At 36.7% G+C, this 24,167-nt stretch overlaps 1 protein-coding gene across 4 annotated transcripts in view; it reads right to left on the bottom strand.

Annotated features, from left to right (window-relative positions):
• Positions 1–23,944, bottom strand: part of opa1 (OPA1 mitochondrial dynamin like GTPase) — a 38,578-nt gene extending 14,634 nt beyond the window's left edge. The window contains exons 1-29 of one of the 4 annotated variants that reach the window (XM_077198484.1): positions 23,703–23,944; positions 21,547–21,865; positions 21,161–21,257; positions 20,308–20,415; positions 19,542–19,589; positions 18,098–18,186; positions 15,534–15,689; positions 13,525–13,578; positions 13,317–13,421; positions 13,145–13,231; positions 12,721–12,834; positions 12,502–12,582; positions 12,335–12,409; positions 11,252–11,323; positions 11,021–11,120; positions 10,792–10,922; positions 10,504–10,576; positions 10,351–10,423; positions 10,147–10,262; positions 8,346–8,410; positions 7,980–8,056; positions 6,402–6,567; positions 5,643–5,795; positions 5,394–5,502; positions 5,239–5,318; positions 4,925–5,065; positions 4,727–4,843; positions 4,268–4,361; positions 4,017–4,127 (exon numbers count right to left, since the gene is read on the bottom strand). In XM_077198484.1, the coding sequence (XP_077054599.1) occupies positions 4,017–4,127; positions 4,268–4,361; positions 4,727–4,843; positions 4,925–5,065; positions 5,239–5,318; positions 5,394–5,502; positions 5,643–5,795; positions 6,402–6,567; positions 7,980–8,056; positions 8,346–8,410; positions 10,147–10,262; positions 10,351–10,423; positions 10,504–10,576; positions 10,792–10,922; positions 11,021–11,120; positions 11,252–11,323; positions 12,335–12,409; positions 12,502–12,582; positions 12,721–12,834; positions 13,145–13,231; positions 13,317–13,421; positions 13,525–13,578; positions 15,534–15,689; positions 18,098–18,186; positions 19,542–19,589; positions 20,308–20,415; positions 21,161–21,257; positions 21,547–21,865; positions 23,703–23,731 (3,040 nt within the window). In that variant the 5' untranslated portion in view covers positions 23,732–23,944. The remainder of the gene's footprint in view (positions 1–4,016; positions 4,128–4,267; positions 4,362–4,726; positions 4,844–4,924; positions 5,066–5,238; positions 5,319–5,393; positions 5,503–5,642; positions 5,796–6,401; positions 6,568–7,979; positions 8,057–8,345; positions 8,411–10,146; positions 10,263–10,350; positions 10,424–10,503; positions 10,577–10,791; positions 10,923–11,020; positions 11,121–11,251; positions 11,324–12,334; positions 12,410–12,501; positions 12,583–12,720; positions 12,835–13,144; positions 13,232–13,316; positions 13,422–13,524; positions 13,579–15,533; positions 15,690–18,097; positions 18,187–19,541; positions 19,590–20,307; positions 20,416–21,160; positions 21,258–21,546; positions 21,866–23,702) is intronic. The other 3 variants (XM_077198487.1, XM_077198485.1, XM_077198488.1) reach the window with 3 other exon arrangements.
• Positions 23,945–24,167: the final 223 nt, after the last annotated feature.

Below are 24,167 nucleotides of genomic sequence, written 5' to 3'. Positions count from 1 at the left end.
TAAGGGTTAATGTTAAGGGTTCTTCATGGAAACATACATGGCAATGAAGATGATAAAAAAAAAAATTCTGCTGTTATCATAATTAATTTGAGATCCTCTGAGAGTAGCATACTGGTGCTGAAACCAGGCCAGATTGAAAATCTCGCTGTTGTTTAACCGGTTTAAGAATTTAGGGGGTGAGTGTGGTCAAAATAAGATCGTTTGTTCTCTCCGAGAGGAAACCGAGACAGCACATCAAAATACATCAAAAGCTCCAGGAACCCTGGGAACATGATGCCACCTCACGCAGGAAAGACGGCAAGGCCAGACAGGCCCACAAATTCCTCCCTGCTATTTGAAAAGGCATTGGGAATAGCCAGGATTCTGTCCAAACTCATGTCCTTTGCATATCCCTTCAGGATGTGGCAGAAACCACAAAACTGGATCAAAAAGGGTGGCAAAACTAATGCACTTACAAAAACACCATACTGCGTAAATTGTGTATACACAGAACAGACAATGTAGCATGTTTATACTTAACACATATTGGCAAACCTCTGGCCTGAAAACTATACAAACATGCTTTTGATTTAACCCATGTACACAAAAAAATGACAATATATACTGTGAAAGAAAATGGAAAAACTGAATATAATATGATACTGCACATGATCAAGCCATTATGATTCCTGTAAACTTATGCCAAATAGAAAAGCCTTTTACACTTCAAACTTCAAACAAAACGCACCACAATGCCGACAGCATGAAAACAGCTGGGTCTGAAATTATTTATAATAAGAAACAGTTTCTGCTTAAATTCAAAACATACAATTTTGTTTATTAATAAAGTCAGACAAATGCTTAATGTGTCTATTAATCAGCAAAATTCAATGTATTGTTACTAGTTCTATCAATAGATTAAACATTTGATCATGAATCTTTTTAGCACTATTATTGAAAATCAATAATATAAAAATATTTTGCTTTAAAATGTGATGTAAAGCATTTATTTTAAAGCGCAATTGTCGCCCGAAGCGTGATTACGCTACATGTGTGTGATGACCACGAGGCTATCATACGGTGGCCCAGTAGTGCACAACACAACGAAATTTAAAAAGCAAACATAAGTTCATAACACAACGAAATTAAGCCACAACACAACGAAATTAATCCAGAACACAACGGAAAAGAGCCACAACACAACGGAAAATGTACAACACAACGAAATAAAGCCACAACACAACAGAAATGCTCCCGACCACTAGAGGGCTCTCGGAGCGCGATAAAGTTAGTTTTCCATGCCACTGTTCTATAGAGTCAGCAGTCTAAAAAATATATCAACACCACAATTAGTTTTAACAATATGTAGCTAACCATTGTGTATCGACATTTATTCATTCAAAATCACCTACGTTCATTATAGCTGCATATTTATACACTGGAACGTTTAATGAATGGAACGTCTGCCAATTCCTCAAAGTTGTTAAAATGTATAATTTGTATTAATTAAAATTACTTTTAACACTCAAAAACAGACATGTTCAAAATCCAAATTTTGAATGTATTGGTAGTAGACTGAATTACTACATGTGACTTTTTCCCATTACCTCCCTTCGTTTATTTACAGTAAACAATTATTTTCTATGAAATTTCTGTAATATAATAAAAGTTTCTTTTTTCTTTTATCATGTTACAAGGGTTGTAGTTCCTATAAACCAGACTGACTTACAACAGGTGAAATTGTGCCAATAGCTCCCTGTATACACAGTGGACAATTTGTTTTTTTATAAAAACATTAGGCCTACTGTAATTCACCTAAAGTTTTTTTTTTTTTCATGTCCCAAAGCTTGTGGTAGGTTCCTAGTGACTAGACTGACTTATTACAGGTGAAATTCTGTAATAAATTCAGGAATTCTGCAATTCACCAAATGGTTTTTATTTTTATTTATCAAATTATATTATAATAAATTATACGTTTTAACCACTTGGTGGAATTGCCAGACGTTCCCTTAGGGATCATGCGCTCTGCTAGTGCGTCAAAGCATTCTTGAGTATAAATGCGCAGCTATAATTCATGTAGGTGATTTTGAAGTAATATTTTATGTTGATATACAATGGTTACATACTCTATAGAACAACGGCATGGAAAACTAACTTCATCGCGCTCCGAGTGCCCTCTAGACGTCGGGAGCATTTCCGTAGTGTTGTGGCTTATTTCTGTTGTGTTGTGGCTAATTTCCATTGTGTTGTGGATTCATTTCGTTGTGCTGTGGCTTAATTTCGTTGTGCTATGAACTTATGTTTGATTTTTAAAATTTCGCTGTGTTTTGCACTACTGGGCCATCGTACTATAGGCTCCAAAGTCTCAAAAAAAAACGTAAGCATTTTCAAAGTGAAAAAGTTTTGTAAATGTGCTAACGCCATTAAACATTTAATTGATCTCATATATGATGACTTTGGCAGCCCTAATTGTTTCTTTTTACTAAACACAGCCATTGTTTTTCATATCATGACAACCATTATCAACAATCTAAGACCTGTCACTACAGCCGTCTCTCTCTTTCATAAAGACTGACTGCACCTTAATAGAGTGACCATGTGTTTTGTGCAGTGGCAACAGCTAGGGCACTGATGCATGCATGCATGCCCAGACTTGCTTTTATTAGCATAACAGCCACTTCTTGGGAGGTCATGCTTGTGTTTTCCATAAGTGCTGGTTATCCACCAGGCAACGTCATGCTTTACAGCACAGGAATCCACTCCAAGGGTTACCCAACGCCAAGCATCGGGCTTAAACAGTGGAGGGTCAGACATCTACTAGGACTAGAGAACATGCTCACGGGACCAAAAAAAACATCCTGGTCTTTATATTCGGGCAGATACAAAAGCAGATTGAAAACTTAAGATGGTCCATCTCTGTCCTGAAAGACTGCGTCCTAAAGACTTAGTCTCTTAAAACAGTCAGAATATATAAAACATCTGTATGAAAGCTTTAATGCTTTATTGACAGCTAAAAATATTCTTGGAAGATATTTGTTGAGTTATGGGATAAAATCACTGCAGTCATGCTTTTTCCGGTCCACTGCAAAGACACTTAACCAAGTCAACCTGGTCAAAAGAGACAGTGCCCACTAAACATTTAGAGAGGCCTCTTAGATACACAAAGACATACTTCATAGAGAAGGCAGAGTGGCTCTTTATGACTCAAGACACTGTATGGGCAGTTTGACCATTGTGTCTTAAGCACACACTAACCTGGGCGGCAGGGCCATTACCTCACTCTCTGTTATCACAGTAATGACAGCACTGGGATTTACGTGTGTGCGAGTCGTGTGTCAGCGCGAGATCAAGTCTGAGCATGTCAGTCGTGCCTCCACAAATTGCTGCTTTAATCAACAGAGTGTTTAACAGTAACCAGGGCTGAAGACATGACAGACAGCAGGCAGTGTGCAGCCAGGAGCTCTCTCACACTGTCTCCCACACTGTGAAGGGCCATTAAGGGTTCAAGCCTCAACAGAGGAAGGAACAGGGGGAAAAAATGAGAGGGAGTGTGAGAGAGAAGAGTGTGTGGAAAGCTATCCATACCCTTTTCTGAACTAATATCATTTAAAATGAGGTAGAAGGTATAATGCAAAAAGGATTGAAAACAGTGGAATTCCAAACATTGACAGCTGACAGTGAAGTACAAATGGTTTTGGCCCTTAAAAAAAATTTGGCCCTTTTAGAATTCAAATGTGGGAGGAAATGCTTAGAAACAGATGGGGGGGGGGGAGAAATCAATCAATCTGTTGTTGCATTGAAGAGTGTTTCTAAACATCAAAAGTAATCATGAAAAAATGAAATATTCATACATTTTATAAAAATGACCAAGAAAAATGGAAATTTGATGCTGGAGTGAAATTTGATAAATGGATAAATTACCCACATAAACCAAATGAATGGGCTCTTAAGTGCAAAACAACACTGCCCTCTGGTGGTCGACCGGTCTTGCTGATGTTTCAGAGACCGAATGAAGTGAAGTATGCGGATAAACTTACTGAGGTCTTCTGCCAGCTGAACCCTCCTGCCTGTGATCAGCTGGACTTTCTTCTCGTTGTCCTCTCCAAAGTCCTCTAATACTTCTTTAACGTTCTTCTCCAAGCGCCGCACTGCACACACACAAATGCTTGTGTTGTTTTAAAATGGAATGGAAATGCTACCAGTAGTCTGTCACTGTTACCTCTCACTGAAGCCTGTTTAATTAGTAATGAGAGACAACAAAAACTGAATACTTTGCAGGAAAGCTTACCTTCGGTGTTAGTGAGCTGTTGTCGAAGAGTATTGCCTGTGATGGCCAACATCCTCTGGATCCTCCAGAACAAAACTACATCATTACACTCAAGCTGGCACACAGAAAAATATGAGAAACTATTAGCTAAATATAACCTTTTAACAGAAACCAAGACAAAAACAGCTATTTTACAGAAACCGTGTAGTTTATAAAGTAAGGAAACACCAAAACTTTTCAGTCTTTGGCCAAAAAAGAGAGAAAACTGCTATGATGATAATTCAGCTCAGTTATACAATGAGTGCAAATGACTTTTGTTTTGTTATGGATCATTAATAATAATTCCTTTTATTAATTCCTTCTAAAAAAAACAACTAAAATAAGCATATATAAATAAATTTAATCTCATTAAACATTTAATTCTCAAAAACAAACCAAAAAACCCCCCGAATTTGTACTAAAAAAAGGCATCTTCTCTACCTCAGAGTCTACAAAGTGTCTCTGGTAATAGTAGAAACCTCGCCGGCAGAGGTTACAATGTGATAATGCCTTTTGCAGGAAGTGGCGTCGATAGAGCTGGTGCCACGTGTCCTTAATCTACAGAGAGAAATCAGTTATATACACATTAGTATAAAAAAAGGCATAAAATCAGATATTTTCACTCAGAGTCTAACTGACCAGTACAGGGTCCACCTCAACTCCTCGGCCCTCCAGGTTTTTGCGTACTGTAGTGACCTCATCATTGGCCAGGTAAGCTGTGTGATCTTCATGCAGCTTCAATAGACGCTCTAGCTCGTTTTTGGTTTCATTACGGATGTGCTACAATTAGGAAAGAAAATTGTGTTGACACTCTTTTTACACTAGTACCTACAAATACAGTGACACTTAATTATGGCTCCATGATCAACTATATATATATATATATATATATATATATATATATATATTTTTTTTTTTTTTTTAAAGCAAATATGTAGTTTCTTCTGTCCAACCTGCTCTGGTGATCGATTTTTCCAGCTCAACCACCTCTGCTTCCAGTCTGGCCCCACCATATCTGCTATTACTGACTCAGCTGCAACACAGGAAGATGAGTCACACACTCCGTACACAGAGTGACAAGAAATGTGTTTATGAGGGGTAGACATACTGTCTTTAAGACGAGACTGTAGCGTTTCCTCCATGAACTGAATAGCAGCGTCCCACTGGGGCTTGTCTGTGATAGAACGATCCTCCAAAGCGTTGTGTTGAATCACTCTCTGTACCACACATACATGAGTAACATTTACTAACAGCACTCAAGAAACCCTTGTGTGCTGCATTAGCAAAATAACATTATTTCTGGTTATAAATTCTTTATTGAATTTATGGTGTTTCTGGTATTGTGCATGATGTTTACCAAGCTGTCCATGGCTCTTTCATTCCACTTGTGTCGTTTGATGCTCTCGTCTTTGACAGCTTCCTTAAGCTTATCAAAGATGTCATCCTGATCTTTCCCTTTGTATTCTGCCATGAAACGGGCAAACTCCTCCTGCAACGTTTCCCAAGCAACCTGAGTATGAAAGAAATGAAGATAGATTTAAAAACTGGACGAGAGAAAATTTATTTTCACATGGTGTTATACAGCACTGTATAGTTTGGGGTCAGTAAGAACTTGTTGCTGTTTTTTAAATTAATACTTTTATCCAGCATTAAATTGCTCAAAAGTGACAGTAAAGAATTTTACATTGCTACTGCAAAAAAAAAAAAATAGTATTTCAAAAATATTATTGATTTCTGAAGACTAGAGTAATGGCTACTGAAAACTCGGATTTGCCACCAAAGAAATAAATAACATTTTATCGAAATAGAAAACATTTATTTTAATCTAATAATATTACTGTTTTACTAAGAGACTTCTTTAAAAAAAATGTTTTAATATATATATATATATATATATAGTTCTTACAGATCGCAAACTTTTGATTGGTAATAATATAATATCTTATAAAATTTAGTAGAGAGCAAAGGGGATGTCAAAAACCATCTTTGTAATCAAATAAAATTTCAACTTTTCGCATAAACAGTCTTTTTTTTATCTGGTGATTTGGGAAATATAACTACTAAATATGAGGATTCAGCACAAAGGAAATACCAGTGTTTCACCAGCGATGATTACCTCTAGTGCTTTATGAGGAAGTTGTTTATCAGTCCACTGCTTGAGTTTGATGTCTACAGTGGTGTTGAAAGTGCCAGAGTTCATGGTCTGGGCGGCAGGCAGGTAGATGTTCTCAATAACGTGTGTTGAGACCCTTTCCCAAAGCTTTTTCTGTAAGATGGACTCCCTACAAAGACAAAATGTATGTACATGATCAAAATACTAGACCAAGAACAGAGTTAACTGTTAATTATGCTGTTTTCTAGCCTGGTTAAAACCAGACCCTTCTCAGTCGTAACTGAGTTAGGGTCTGGGGAAGGTTCATTCACAGCTCATTTCCAAAGGGGCGTCACCAACGGACGTCGCTCAAATGCCTCTGTAAGCAATTGCATAGACCTTAAAACCAATCAGATTGATCGTCATCTTGTAAAGCCCGCCTCAACGTTTGTGACTGGTGCCTCGATTTGGAGAGATTGGAAATGAGTTTGAATGGGCTCTTCGCCAGACTAACTTGCAGAGCAAATCTAAATTTTCCGGCAGTTCGTCTGGGTTTTCCCAGGCTAGCTGTTTTCAGTCCCCTCAACTATCAAATAACATCAAAAATGTACTTCGTAATTCTAAACAGTCATGTGGAAAGTATAGGACTTGACATTAAGACAAAGATGAGAATATTCTGAGGGTGACGGTCAAGCTCATTTATCATAAAAGGCACCATATTTCATAGCTTCCTGTTTGCTTTGTTCTATCGTGGCACATCAATATACACACATCTTCAATAACACCAAACTAGCGCTGCCCAGAGAAGCCACCCTCCAGCTATTCATCATGCCATTGATTGGAGAGGCTGATGGAGCACACTGGGCCGCCTACAAACATCTGATCTATTTCATTTAGCTTGCTCCTCTGGGTTTTGCGATCATAACTCCAGGTACAGCTTGCAGCTCTGCATTCTGATGGTAGAGTCAGCCCTGAAGCCATGAGATGGAGAAGGCGAGTTTAAAGTCAGTCAACCAACAATGAGTCAAAGAGTGAGTATTCCTCATTTGTTGTGGTTTTGCTGATGGACAGGATATATGCTATGAACACAATACAACATGTTCAATATTATCCATGGTGTTTGACCTTGGATACGTGACATCAAAAGGTATGTTTAGCAAAGAATTAATATCATAGAATAAAATATCATAAAATAATAATGAATAAAATTAAATTAAATGAATGAACGAATGAATGAACAAATGAAAGAGCAAACGAATAGGTGTGTTCAACTTGAAGCGGTGCTGGGCAGATCGATCTCATAGCGAGAGCAGAGGGCTCTGTATGCTTTCGAAGCGCTCTCACTCTACTATGATGTCAAATACTGATCGGTCTGCACAGCGCTGGTTAAAGTCGAACACACCTAATGAACGAATGAATGAATGAACACACTACTACAGAAGAAAAACATGTTTTTGTAAATCCGAAGTCAATTACAGAGTAGGCAGAACAAAATTAGTAAGACGCCATCCACACAGCGTGCTTATTAATTTTTTGATTTTTTTTTTTGCGATTTGAAAGTCCTTCAATTATTTTATAGTTAATGAAAAGAGAAGTGCTCACCAGTGTTTTGGCGTAACTTGACTCAAGCTGATCACCTCATCCAAAATCTCATTTTTGGCCTTCTCATAGAGTTCATTCTATGAATAAAGAGCATGACATACACAGTATAAAACATAAACTTAAGCTCTGGTCATATAACATGTGCTTATTAAGGAGCTTTTACAGTACATTACAGAATTGTAAGTACTTTACTTTTTTTTCCACTTTCTTTTTGCAAGGACAGCACATTAGCAACATTTATATTAGTAATGTTCAACAATGTTGTATTGATTATACAGGCTATACGTAAATTAAAATACACTTAACAATTGTATTGTTGTCCCAGACTTAAAGACTAGTCTAGATCAGCCAGTAGCTGATTCTTACCCTGTCAAGCTCTCGTAAGCGAGGATAGTTGTTCTTCCACTCAGTCTCCAAGTTAAATCGAGATGCTGGTCAACAAGGAAGGGAAGTTCAATTTAGATAATTTTCATTAATATGTATAGATTTGTAAAGGAAACAAATCTGAAGGGTTATAAGTATTAAGCCATTTTTAATGTTTTTAAAACTAGGGATAGTCCACCCAAAAATGAAAAATCTGTCATAATTGATTCACTCTTATGACTTTCTTCTGCGGAACACAAAAGAAGATTTCCATTGACTTTCATTGTATTTTTTGTCCTTACACTAGAAGTCGATGTAAACCAAAACTGTATAGAACATTCTTCAAAATGTGTTATTCTGTTACATAGAATAAATTCAAACAGGTTTGGACCATTTTGATATTTCAATTTTGGCTGGACTATCCCATTATATAAATTTAAGGCAAAATCATAACATTTCGATTTCAGTTTATATGACTGTAGCAAGTAGGTCAGATGTGCAGTAGGTTAAAACATTAGCAACTTGGCAATTGATGTCATACTAAAAAAAAAGATTTTCTATAAAACAATGTGTTCAAAGTTCACTTAGCCACCTAAAATTATAGAGTGAACTTTGACAAAAAACTTTTCAGTGACAACAGCCCTATTCTTCCCATCTCGGTCTCGTTCCCCGAACAGGGACACCAGATAGCCTGCGCTGTGCTCGTGATCAATGCACCTGGAGCCAGGCGTGCACTGTATCAGCAACCACACGTCCCCCTGGGGCCTCGCGTCCCCAGCACACACACGGGCCGGACGTCTCGCTCACACAATGGAGATGACGCTAATTGCTCTGGTTATCGGGACGGCCCTGATGCAGCTGTGGAGATCGATAGCCCACACAAAGGTTTGAGGAGTGTCCCGGGTCAGGTAATAAATCTAGAGGTACAGCGTTTGCAGGGGTGGCCTGTTAATTGGCAGCGTGGAGGTCTACAGCGTGCCCTGTGCAGAACGTCTGAGCTGTGGTGAAGTGTGACGGGAATCAGCACGCACAGGACTGGGGAAACAGCTCTGCTGAGGTTGGTTTCAGAGTTAAGTGGCTGTCGAGCTGTTGGTTTGGATTCTATTAAGGTTTATTTACTGGGTCTCCGTAGAGCTGATGTGTACTCTTCTCAAAATGCCCTTGAAGATTCAGTATCTTATTAAGGGATAAAAATAGCAATAATCAAACTAAAGACTTTTAAAAAAGCACAGTTCATGTCCCTTTTTAATTTGAATGGTTTTCAGATATGTAATAAAGCTGTGGTTAACATCCTTTCTGACTTCAAGGCTCCTCTTTGTCCATAAGAATAATGAGAGGATCCGTGACTTTTGTCAGTCATTTGTGATATACTGATGGACCTAATTTTCATAGTTTGATGACTGTGAAGATGTTTGTAACACAACGGCTAAGGGAGTGACGGCAAATTTGACACCTTTCTCTTCCGACCACCGCAATCAATTTCTCAATATTATTATTTAACTTTTTTATATTTTCAGATTATGTTAATGTTAGTTTTGTCTTATTTTAAATTATTCATCTTGTAAGTTCGATAAGGTCACACTAATGGTCCTTGGCTCCCTGGTTGCGAACCTGTCCTAAAAGGATAGTGCAGACAAAAATGACATATCTGAGAAAATATAATTTTTTTCTGGGGCGAAAAAAACAATCATTCTTTCAGTCTGTTCTTCACAGAATGCTATTATGTGGCTTAAGAACAGTGATTTTCAATCCTGGTCCTGGGGACACGCCAATCTGCACATTTTGTATTTCTTTCCTATCTTACCTTTGAAGGCATCTGCTTGTTGTTCCACTGACTCTCTCACCATCTTCCAGAAGCAGTCTGACACAGCAAGACTCAGGTTCTTTGTGGTCACCTGATGAGCTTTCAACATGCCATCCCTATAGCAGTTTGGTTAAAGACTGTCCAATCAAAAACATTTGACAGATTATAGAAAAGGTAAGGTAGAAATATGCATTTGAGTCCTACCTCAGCAGTCTTGAGTTCTGGAAGAAGTCCTCCTCATAGTCTTTGATGGAGTCTATGCTCTCATTAGTACTGCCTACAAAACAATCATGGGTTTGAATGACATCTAAGTCCAGCAAAAATGCAAATGCAACTGAGAAAGATCTGATTCTTTACCTTTGCCGGTTACTACTGCAAAGTAGCCCAATGCCTTCATTGGGAATAATCTGCCTTCAACAATTTGCTGGATCTGCAAATAGAGAAAATGAATAATTTGAGGCAAGTAACAAAATATTTTAATCTTGTATATGAAGTGTAAACATTCCCATGAATGCCATCACCTGCACACAACAGCATTTAATATTTCCTTCTTAGAGTCAGAGGATAAACAGGAGCTCCATCTAGTGGCTAATAAAGCAGGAAGCAAATTGGGAGTTTGTGTAGTGAAATATCTAAAGGTCTTACTCTGTTCGGACTAGCTAGATTCTTTTCTGCCAGGTCAACCTTGGTAAGAACAAAGATGGTCCTTTTGCCCTGAGGGTCCATCTGACTGACAAGATCAGTGACTATACTACGCTCTGCATCTACTGAGCCATCTGAAAGAGAGAAACAAATCAAGAGACAGAGAAATATTAATAGTGTTGGCTAGAAACAGTGATAGCACACATATGTTAATGAAAGAGTGAAAACTCACCCTGAATGCATAGGATGATGGCATTAGGATTCTGCATGTAGGCTTTACTCATGCTAAAAATGGTTTCCTTTGTGTCAGCAGCCATGCCGGTCGTCACAGTCTGTACACAAATGAAACAGTCAACGACATGATTTCAATCAAGTCAAGAACCAGTGTAACATGTTCTGCATAAATGTATAAGCTTATATTATGCGATGAGTAAAACTGTATGAAAATGTACACAAAACTTACACTGATAACCCCTGGCAAGTCAACAAGCACCATTCTCTGGATTCCTGGGCCCTTAACACTTAAAGAAATGGTCTGAGACAAAATAGAAAACACATGAATGATGAATATTAAAGGGTTAGTTCACCCAAAAATTTAAATTATGTCATTAATGACTCACCCTCATGTCGTTCCAAGCCCGTAAGACCTCCGTTCATCTTCGGAACACAGTTTAAGATATTTTAGATTCAGTCCGAGAGCTTTTTGTCCCTTCATTGAAAATCTATGTGCGGTATACTGTCCTTGTCCAGAAAGGCAATAAAGACATCATCAAAGTAGTCCACATGACCTCAGTGGCTTAGTTAGAATTTTTTGAAGCATGGAAAATACATTTTGTTCCAAAAATAACAAAAACTATGACTTTATTCAGCATTGTATTCTCTTCCAGTTCTGTTGTCAATCCGCGTTCACGAGGCCAGTGCCGCTGCTGACGTAAGACGCTGCTGACGTGTTATCTGGTGCGTCCGTGTATTCGGGTTCAAATAAATATATCTGGTTAAAAAAAAATGCAAGTCTTCCCCTGTGTCGAAATCCTTAGACATGTTTGCAAAGATTGTTTTGTTTACAGCGTGCGTCTCCCTCAGACTGTAAACGAAGCTCGGGCGCACCAGATAACACGTCAGCTCGTCTTACGTCAGCGGACTCATGAAAGCGGATTGACAACAGAACCGGAAGAGAATACAATGCTGAATAAAGTCATAGTTTTTGTTATTTTTGGCACAAAATGTATTTTCGATGCTTCAAAAAATTCTAACTAACCCACTGAGGTCACATGGACTATTTTGATGATGTCTTTATTGCCTTTCTGGACAAGGACAGTATACCGCACATAGGTTTTCAATGGAGGGACAAAAAGCTCTCGGACTGAATATAAAATATCTTAAACTGTGTTCCGAAGATGAATGGAGGTCTTACGAGCTTGGAACGACATGAGGGTGAGTCATTAATGACATCATTTTCATTTTTGGGTGAACTAGCCCTTTAAATCAATTAGGCAGATTCAAATGTAAATATTTTCACAAAGCCCTGAAGGAACAAGGGTCTTACCTCAGGGCTGACTGTCTGACCTTCCTTCACACTCTTCCTCATCCGGAGTTCAATCTCGTGCCTCAAAGCAGCAAGCTAGAAAAGAAAAGAAAAGAACCTTATCTCAGTGAGTGACAGTCAAATATAGGGACTTACAAACTTGTACAACATAATTTTAATATACTTACATCCTCCTCTTTCCCGAGGTCAAACTCACGAGTGCTGTCTTTGAACATTGCTACATGGTGAGGGCCTTCACTCAATGTCACCTTCAGAATAAAACAAGTCAGGTAAACGCATCACTAATATGAAGTAGCACAACTGTTTTCAACATTGATAATATTACGATTTTTTTAGCATCAAATCAGAGGTCAGGAGAAGTTATGAAGTGAATTAGTTTAATGCACCTTGACAGGAGACCTCGTCATCATTTCTCCAGAGCCTCTGGGGAAGATTCTAGCTTGAGCTATCATTTCCAACACACTAGTCTTTCCTGAACTCTGGTCTCCAACCACTACCACCTAGAGAAGAGGGGGTGACATGAGGCCATATTACAGGGAAATAATCAGATTGCAGTAATATGTTATGTTCAGAGGAGGGAATGTGTGTTTTCCTGTAAAATGTAGTTTGTGGTTTGTTAACTTTTTACTTTATATTGTAATCTTTATATTTTAAACCATTTTGCATAATGCAGCATACATTCTATAGACATTTTTGATTGAAAGAATTAAAGATTAATCTACAAATTAATCGATTTTCAAAATAGTTACTAGTCACTAGATTTGTGTAAATATTTGACATTCTAAAAGAAGAATAAATAATAACACTGACCCTTGGCAGGTGATCTTGAGTATTGTAGTTGGAATCATAATCCGAGAGAATGTCCAAGACTTCAGAGTACATATCAATCAAAGACTTCTACACAGGATCAAAAAAGGATAAATCCTTCAACCAAACCCAGCGATTTGTTCACCGATAATAAAAAAAAGTGTTAAAATCTGACCTTGACTTTTCTTTGGTGAATCCCCTTGTCATCTTTCTGCAATACGACTTTCCTCAGCTCCTTATTCTCCTTTTCCAGACGCTCTAGCATCCGTTGGTACTTCATCTATACAAACATGAGAGAAATGGAGTACACAATGATTATGAACAACTTAAAAATGAACTACTCAAAATCAAGACTTAAAATCATGATATTTAACAGTTAATACCTGAGTTCGAAGAAGTTCTTCCTGAAGCTGATCAATTCTTTCTTTATCAGATGACTGTAAGCACAAGAAACAATGTAGCAGTCTATGATCATGTTATTTCTTTTCAGGACAGCTGATCATCTTCCTAATATCCCCTGTAAGAGTCATTGCACAAACAATCCACATCTCATGCATTGAATTCCAGCAAGTATCCCAGCAGAGGAAAGGCAAATTAATGCAAAGAGAAGAAATTACACTTCCAAGCATTTAATCAATCATTTATTCTTTACACAAATCACCATACACACACACAAAACTGATTGGTGAAGAATGCTTAGATTATAAATCAACGCATCAAAAGTGCTTCTTGAATCATTATTGACCCGCACCTGCAATGCAATTGTTGAGCACACACTCCACAAACTACAGGGCAAATCACAGAAAAGCATTGAATGATTGGACACAAAGGAAAGGACATAAAGGTAAACATCAAACATACACAAACACACTTCTACATAAAAAACAAGGGTGTGTGATATAAATTTTATTTTTGTTTTCTGCTAAATAACATGTTTTTTGCCTTGTGCAGACAGACTATGTAACTGTTTCTGGTGTGAGGCAGGTTAATTTTGCAGGCCAACAGCTGAAGCAAAGTGCATCGCACTCCATGTGGCAGGACAGCACACCACTCCATGCAGTGAATATAAACTGTACACGTGGGACTGTGTAAATAAATGGGTTTTGCATGAGCGAGGCAGAATGGATAGAGTTTGGCCTTATCGCACAAATAATGAAAATATACAAGACTCACTATATACTACTAGTATTAGATGGACTGCAAGTTTTTTTTACTTTCACAATAACAATTTGTTTAGAATAGGGGCCTTTTGAAAGCTAATTGAATGAATTGTTTACAAGGATAACACTTATAAAGTCACTTTGATAGTTAGAAGTCAATGTCTATGGCATAAACCATGGGGTTCAAAAGTCTGGGACCACTGAAAATCTGAGATTCAAAAAATAAAGTTTGTTTAATCTTGGAAATAAATGTTTCTTTTTTTTTTAAGTTGTAGCTAAAATTATAAACCAAGAAACAGTACAGCATTAATTGAATGAGAAATATTATATACATAAAGATTCTGCTCTATTTCTAGGTCACTAATAAAATGAGCAAATTTGTGACTGATCATGTGAAGATATTAGTACAAAAGATCAGATTTCTTTCTATTGACATACACAAAATGCTCTTGTGCATTCTAAAATTCTAACATTCTAAAATAGAAAGGCATGTTGCCACACTGTATGGGGTAAGTTATCACAATAGAACAATCCATAAAAAAAACGATTATCGGCTTTTCGGCTAAATCTGATTAAACACGTAATATTGTAATGTATTTTTTAGAGGGACATAATTAAAAAAAGTTATTGTAATTAAATGCAGTTTCTAATTTTATGTTTAAATAGAGACAGGCTATGTGACAACTTAACCCAACTAGCCGCAGTATACCCTATATTTGGTAATGAAAACGTATTTATAATAAAAAAAAAAAATCAAAAGTTTAATCTAGTGGTCTAAGACTTTGACCACCACTATATGAGATGGAATAAGATCACAGTGAAATCAGCATTTTTGGTGGGAAGAGCATGTAGCCAAACAGACGCTCAGATTAAATTAAAATCCAAACGCGGATTAAGCTATATTCTCACTTAGGATATGTAATTTCCAACAGGATCCTGGATGGGTGGAGCAAGCTACTTATTTGGCTAGTAACTTAAGTATAATAAATCTGTAGTTCTCTCACACCAGTCGTGAATCCCTCCACCATTCTGCTAGCTATATTATAAATATAAACATCTTCATTATAGTCAGCTAATAAGAACTTGAGAAATATGTATTTCTGAGTGTCAGAAATTTAATATACAGTATCCTTTCAAAAGCACAACGTAACTAAAATCGAATGGCGTGGGGCAGTCAAAGACTGGCATGAGAGCCACAGCGTCAGAGGGGTGGTGGGGGAGTGGACCTTCACCTTGCGTTGGGACTGCGAGGGGCTGGGGTTCGGGGCCGGGCTGGGACTGGGTTCAAGCGGCGGAGGCGGAGCATTATTGGCTGCCGCCCGCCGCATCTCCTCCTCATGCTGCTGGATCTGCTGCTGAATGAGAATGAGCTCGCTGAGCAGCCCCTGCTGAGGGACGGCACAGTGACAGAGAGGGGCAGTCAATCAACCTGCTTACCAACCAATAGGAGGACATGGCAGGCCCTTTGGGTAATGGTCCGCCTCGCTGCTCTTGATAATACAGTAGTTTTGAACTTGGTTATGTTCAATGTAAAATCTTAAAGAGCATAAGAAATGACCATAATGGTCTCTCAGCAAACGGGAGGGGAAGAGATGAACTGCTGCGAACATCAGAGGAAATTACAAAGAGAACATTTATTCGCACTAGTAATAATGTAGAGTCACATTCAAGACCTGCACTCACAATCAATGTTGTCAAGCTGCTATAATTGCAATAATGGCACATCGAAGTTTTAATAGATTAACTAATATCATATAAAAGTAGTGCTACAAGGCAAAGCAAGCATTTGAGGAATAAGTGATTGAGTAGCAGAACAGTGCAAAGCCTGAAGCTGGAGAGAGCAAATATTTACTACACATCTTTCAAACACCGCTGCTTCTGAATATATGTATTAGGTTAATTCAATTGTATCATTTAGTCTTACACACCCTCATACTTCCACTCAAAAATGTGGGGTAGGCAGGTCTATCATTCTTTTTTCTCTATTTATTTGATCAAAAATATAGTAAAACGCTAATATTGTGAACTATTATTACAATTCCAAATAACTGTTTCAGCAGCCATTACTTTAGTCTTAAGTGTTACATGGTCCTTCAGAAATTATTATAATATGCTGATTTTATGCTAAATAATTATTTCTTTTTATTATCAATGTTGAAAAACAGTTGTGCGGTTAAATATTTTTGTGGAAACCACAAAGCATTTTTTCTTTGATGAATAAAAATTTGAAAAGAAATTAATTTAATTTAAATGAAAAACTTTTGTAACATTATAAATGTACTCTCACTTTTTATCAATTTAATGCATCATTGATGAATAAAAGTATAAACTTATAAAATATTCAAAATAAATGTACTCACCCCAAACTAAATGATAGTGTAAATATGCTTAGACTTCCAATATAACTGCTACAATCTTGTCTGTTAAGACATTTCATGGGATATATGCCCTTTTAGGAATGCTAATATGACAAACTTCAGTGTTAATCTAACTAAAAAGTATATAGTTTTCCACTGTAGACAAAGAGTGATTCATGAGTGATGAAACAAAGAAAATGAAAAACAGAACACTGACATTAAACATTAGCATATCAAGTATTAAATCCTTTTTTTTTTTAAAGCAAGTTTTCTCAGAGAGCACAAAATGACCATGGCAGACAAACATGGAGTTAAGGAGAGGGAAGCTTTTAGACAGACAACAAGCTGAGAAAGACAGAAATGAGTCATCAATCTCTTGGAATAAGGGTTTAAATACAGTTGCAGGACAAATGATATGTGAACCCTTTGGATTCATTCAATTTCAGGTTATAAAACTGGATCTAACCTTTAAAACACCTTGGAAAAAGAAGATTTTAGAATTTAGAATTGTTGACTTGCACAAAGCTAAAAATGACACACAAAAAATTCTCAAACACATTTGCATTTTCTTTTGATCATTTTCACAAAAATGTCATGGCCCCCAGAATATTTTGTTGTATGAATATCACATAGATCAAAAGAAAGAACAGACCCTCTGCTTTTAAACAAAAACTATCAATTTTATGCTAATTTCATGCATGCTTTTTTTTTTATCAACACTGGAGTGTGGGTAAGTTAAAAAAAACTATATTTTGAGCAAAAAGCTGAGAAAAATCATGTTTTTGTCAAAGACTAAATCTGAATCAGATTCAGTACAGTGATCAAAACATAGATGGAGTAGACTGAGTCCATCAACACTCCCAAAGCTTCACAGTCCTATAGCTCATCCTGGGTCGACATTTCATTCGGTAACATTAGGCAGTTTTGATTTATAAGCCGTTTCATTTTGATGATCGCATTATTTTTTACTCGAGATCGCTCTTTTCTGCTGTGTTTTGATCTGGATAAACACTACTAGCCTAGTTCAGGAGATGCGTAACAGCGCCCCCCTAACTTACAACAGTGACTACACAGAAAGCAGTAAAATCTTGTCAATGGCAGGGAAGCGTTTTCTCAAAAAGTTTAGATAAGTTGAGAAACAGTGTCTATATTTACCAGGACTACAAAACATCAGGATAGCCATCAACCAATGGTGGTTGCCCTTTATGGTAAATAGTCAAAACAATAGCAAAGCAACTGGCAACTCAGTTAAAGCTGGAAAAAAGCCCAAGCAACACAGTTTGGCAGAAAAATGGAAATAAAGAAACTTAAGCTGCTTTAATTATTAGAATGGCTGGACAAAATAAATAAAAAGAGCCGTCATAATATTATGGTCTGACTTTAGCATTCAGAAAAGCCATTTGAAACATCATTTATGCAGTGAAAAGAGAGACATTTACCTTCTTGAACTGTTTCTCACTGCTGTCAGACATGGCTGCAGACGTTGGTGGGATATCTGGTGCTCTCAGGGCTGAATCACCTGTGGTTTCTAGAAAAAATAAATACAACATTCAAATTATTGTTCCCCTTTTTTCACATTTAGAAAAAATAACTGTCATGTTACAACAAAAACTAGCATGCGTAAGCATATATTTGCTTGTAGTTTAAAGCAATTACATCAAGTCACCATATCCCAAAAGAGACTCAAAGGTTTGAAAAGTAAATGGTGCCAAAATGCTTGAGAAATAGTTCATAAATGATCAAGGCACACTTTGAGACTACATAACAGAGCATATTATTTTAAGATTGTATGAGTATAGTAATGAGAATATATACTGTATGAGAAAATATGTGCAATATGCTATAGAAAACATGAACAGGAATATGAACATTATATAAAAATGCAGTTATAAACAATCATTCCATCTCTAAGATAGCAAGAATTCAGATTAGATATTCAGTCAGTGTACTTTTCAAAACTCTTGAGCTGTTTAGAACTTCACACATATAGAATTAATGAGTGATATCGATGAAAAGAGAGAAAGTGACAAACACAGGGAAGGGCTCACAAAATCATTAGAGAGGAGAAGGTGATGTCAAGGGGCCAAGTGGCAAGACAATTAAAATCGAGGAAACCACATTCACAGATACTGTTAGTGTCATTAACTGCATCTCTACTGTAACTGTAAGTGCTTCTGAAACTGATTGTGAGGTACCTATGGTATCTGAACGCTGTAGCATCCAGTTAAAAGATCTCAGCAAAGTGTATATTATAAAAAGTCAAACAAACTAAATTACACTTGAGTCTTTGTGATCCAGTTTAGACTAAATGCACTAGCGTTGAAAAGTTTGGGGTCAGTAAGTTGTTTTTTTATGAAAGAACTTAATACACTGGTTCAGCAAAGATGCATTAAATTGAGGAAAAGTGACAGTTTAGTCATTTACATTGTTACAAAAAAAAATCTATTTGAAATAAATGCTGTTTCTTTGAATTTTCTGTTCATGTGACACTGAAGACTGGAATAATCGCTGCAGAAAATTTAGCTTTGCATCACAGGAATAAATTCAATTTTAAAATATATTGAAATAGAAAACAGTTATTTCGTATATATAGCCAACCCCAGACTTTTGAAAGACAACGTAACACTGTAACGCAACTGCAACAGGAGGCTTTATATTTTAAGCTTAATAATATTAAGCTTCTGTCACATAAAGAAGCTGTAGCTCTGTACAGACAATAAAGCGATTTCTGACTAACAACATTATTATAATATTTTAAAGATTCATCCCTGTTTTGCTGGTCCATCCTTAGAGGCGCACACCCCACCATCAACCTAAATCCATTTTACATCAGTGCAGCAGATCAGGAGGAATCGAGGCACGCTAAGTGAGGCATTTACACACCTAATAACAGACGCAGACCAGAAGCTCCATTGACTTCACTACCCAAACCTGTGAAGAACGTGGAGGGAGGGAGATGAGAAGGGAGGAACAAGAGGAACAAATGAAATGAAAATAAAATAAAGGTTGTAGAAAAAGCATGGAGCGCTCATTCCATTACACATTGGATTGGGATTCTAGCGGACAAGCAGTGTCAGCAGCACTGTACACTGGAAAACATGTTAAGCAAATAAATGACCCAGACTTACATGAACAAATCTTAAAATGCCTCAATGTCATATTACCATTAGGAAGAAATTGATTATGCATATATGTAAATGATTATAACCAATGCAGTGTCTAAGAATATACTGATCCATTTAGTTGGCAAAAATCACAGAGACAAACCACATGGACCACATGGACCACATGGTTAGATTTAGCACTTTGAAGCTTTAAAGATTTTAACATTCAAACACATTCACATAAACGGTCTGACATTCACAAAAAATGCAGTAAACTACGACGGCAAAGCTGACCATTTCTCATGTGCCACATGATACTTGAGAAATCATTCTAATATGCTGATTTGGTGCTCAAGAAAGATTTCTTGAGATTATCAATCTTGAAAACAGTTGAAAACAGCACAGCTGTTTCACTGTCACTTTTGATCAATTTATTGCATCCTTGCTGAATAAAAGTATTACATTTCTTTTTTTATTTATTCTATGTCATTTCTCTTTATTCAGAATGTATCCATCATGAGGTGTGTGTGAAAGACATTGCTTACCGCTGGAGAGGAGGCTCTTCAGGAAAGTGAAGTTCTCTCCGACCTTTTCCATATCAGGTAGTAGTTTGGCTATCTCTTCTAGTTCAGGCAAAGCTTTGGCGAGCTTGTCTTTATTCGGGAGCAAAGAAATTACATCATTCGCAACCCAACTAAATCTATCCAGTGAACTTGCACTAAAAACACAAAATAATAAAAAAAATATATATATATCAGAATAATATGGCCGATATATGGCCGACGAGCCTTAGCACACACAGCAATGCTATTATTTTAAAAAGCCATATTAATTTTAGAAGGTTTTTTTTGCAAGAACATTGATGCATTGTTAATAATAAATAGAACTTTTATTTTTCTATTATTTTCATAAACAATATGGTTTAATTAAAATCATTTCATTATTGTCCATATGGAGGCTGTTCCATTTTATTTATCCATGGCACATGCCTTTTTATTTTTTTGTATTTGTTATCTAATAACTTGTTTGCATTATTTAGGCATATTTTTATTTCATTGTGAGGCAATACATTTTTTTTTTTTTTTATAAATAAATTTGGCTTTTGGAGAGTAAAATCTTACACTTGTTCTAACTAGGCTACTCCATGTTTGATTGATGTTGAAGTGCTTGGGACATGGCTTTTAATGGTAAGCCTTTTGTTTTGGTAATCAGGCTCTCAACAAAATTATATAAAAATATGGATTTAGATTTATCTCCCAAAATATCAGTTATTGGCTTTCAGATATAAAGAATTATTGGTTATCATATCAGACAAAATTTCATACCGATGAATCCCTAGCATAAGCATATATTTTTTTATCAAAATATGATAATTCAATTCAATTCTGAATTACTTACCTAAATCAATATTTTCACTCAGCTCCCAAATGAAGTCTGGCACAATCCATGTGTATTGGCTCATATCAGGAAGCATTTCCTTCCATTCATCATAAGTCTGTAAAAAAAAACCCAGAACAGACATTATTTATTGACTAGTATTGGACTAATAAACATTTTGCCTGATTCCAACAGCCAATTAGTATTTTTGTTGATAACTGATATGATGGCTGATATTATACTATACGTGGTATAGTACTATACCAAATATCTGCATCTTAGGACAAAGCAGCACACCCAGTGTTCATTCAAATTCAGATTTAAATTCAGACTCTGCATGTGCAAGTAAAATGACTTTGAGGTTAGTCATTTCAATTGGCTCAATACAACCAAATAGTTAAGCGTACCTTTTTCGCTGTATATCCACCTCCAACTGCTGAGCCCAGCAAGATATACCTCAGTTTCAGCAGTCTGGCAGCAAGCCGGGCGACCCAGAATGTCCGGTGCTGTTGATAGTCGTGTCCTCCTGACCGGGATTTGGGAGGACGCATTGGGAGTCTGGAGAGAGACGTATAATGGCGGGCGGCTGAGCAGTGAGGTGGTCTTTGTGGATTGTTGTTAGCAGAAAAGCGGTGATGGATGGCACGAGAGAGAGGGTGCAGTTTCTGCAACGGAACTCTGAACTTTACCCCCATTCTGGAGGGAAGCAGATTCTTGCAGGCAATGCTGTGGAGAGAGAGAAACTGTGATCATTCTGACACACATGTACTCTTCTGAGTCTCTTATTTTCCAGATTATAACAATTAGGGACATACGATATATCGGCCACCATATCAGTATCAGCAGATTATGTTCATTTTTAATGTTATCGACTCAATAAAAAAAAAATGGCCGACAAAGCCGATAAATAATGGACTATTTCCTTTAGCTGAGACACTTCAGATGGGCACTGTTCGCCATAATTGTTTTAAATTGCTTGAAATATGATTGTAATTACTTTGAATAGGAAAATACAGTTAATTGCAACATGTGCAGCGCAAGTCTGTCATATAGGCTACATAAAATTATAATGAGAACATTATAATTGTGTGGTTGGGATATGGCTTTTAATGGTGAGACTTTTGATTTTGTAATCACGCTCTCAAAAATGATATAAAAAGTTGGATTTAGATTTATAGGCCAATGAATTGGCTATCGGCTTTCAAATAAAAAGAATTATCTGTATCGGCCAAAATGTTCATATCGGTGCATCCCTAATAACAATATATGTAAGAAAGAACATTTGAAGAATATAGATTATATTGTTCAAAATGCAGGGCTCAAGAGTACGGTTGGCTCGATGACCCGGAGCAAGTAGCAAATGAATGGGCCAGCTGATAGAACTGGAGCAATGCCAATATTTACTATCAAAAGTGTGTAAATTTATAGTTGTTATGGAGTAACATTAGGGTTTTGTGTGTGTGTGTGTGTGTGTGTGTGTGTGTGTGTGTGTGTGTGTGTGTGTGTGTGTGTGTGTGTGTGTGTGTGTGTGTGTGTGTAAATAAAAAGTGGCAATAAACATTTAATGAAAAATACACATCTATTTTCTTACATATAAAAACATATTGTTAAAAAGCTATTTAAATAGCGAAAATGTTGGCAGGTCTTCTGCTTTCTGTCAGACATACGCTGCATGCAAAACCACAGCATAGTATAGTATATGACATAAAGTGCCAAATTTGACAGTTGAAACACATTTTAGGTCTTGCAAAGCTAAAAAAGTCTGTTTTGAAACTATGAGAATGACTTGGAAGCTAGAGTTACAATGGGTTGAAAATAATAAACAAAACACTAATGGTTCACGCAGAGTGCTATTGTTTTCGATTAAGTGACAATTTATAGCTGTAATTGACTAACTTTAGGGTTTTCTGTTAATAAAACTAAGAAATAAACATTTAATGAAAAATATCAATCTATTTAAATCTAGCCTAAATGTTGGCAGGTCTCCGGCTTTCTGTCAGACACATGCAGCATTGCAAAACCACATCACTGTATAAGAAATAAAGTCCCAAATTTGACAGCTTTGTTAATAGACCAACAAATGCCTGAAAACGTTACATTTTAAGTGACTAGAATACATTTTCAAGCAAGAACGCAAAACAAAAACTTGGTGGTTCCTATTAACGTTACAGCTGTCCAACAGCTAAATAAGTGCTTTCAAATGGGAGTAAATATGTCAAATTAGACCGAAATTAGTTGTGTTATATATTAAGTATATCATTATGATATAAACGTAGATTTTTTTCACTATATAATTGATGTAATGTATCTAAAAACGTGAAAAGTGAGTCAATGTTCGGGTAGTGTCTATTTAGTGCAGTAGTGTAGCCTGTCAGTGTCATTTAGGAAACGGTAACGTTAGTCATTAAGGGCGAATCTTTACAGTCAACCGTCCTTTAAAATTATAAATTAGTGTATTTATATCACATATGGGATTAGGCATTTATATATCCAATCACCTAGTTTCCAGTCTTTATCTGCGTTAAATTATGTAGCTGCATAGAGCTAACGTTACTCTACTTACCAGGTAACTACACTTCCGGCTCGTAACATCCTGCTATTGGCAATAAGGGGATATATAGGGGTCTATCAGATCTCTTTCCGATATAAAATTCAATTCATCTTTCCAAATGTGGCACTCAGGTTAGCTGCGTGGCTAACAAGGGCATAGCAAGCAGGCGATCATCAGTGTCAACTGCTGCTGGTGGTGTGGAACGTATTTCCTGGTCCACAGCGTGACGCCATGCTTTCAAAACAAAAGTCAGTAAAAATAAAAGTCACGGTCTGGGTCACATGCAATGGACAATTTTATTATTTATTTGATTTCTGGAAATTACATGATGTAAATATGTGACTTTTATGAGCAGTATAACTGAAGAAGAAATTATTGTAAGGACCATTTTTTAAAACACTAAGGTAAAACAACACCAAAAATCTAAGATTTCTTAAGTACATTATATTCTCAGAAAATAAAGTGGCTGTAAGTAGA

Source organism: Siphateles boraxobius, unplaced genomic scaffold (assembly GCF_051911475.1).
Source record: "Siphateles boraxobius isolate OS27281-9 unplaced genomic scaffold, OSU_SipBor_1 41, whole genome shotgun sequence".
NCBI lineage: Eukaryota > Metazoa > Chordata > Actinopteri > Cypriniformes > Leuciscidae > Siphateles > Siphateles boraxobius.
This window is presented reverse-complemented; position numbering and strand designations above follow the sequence as displayed.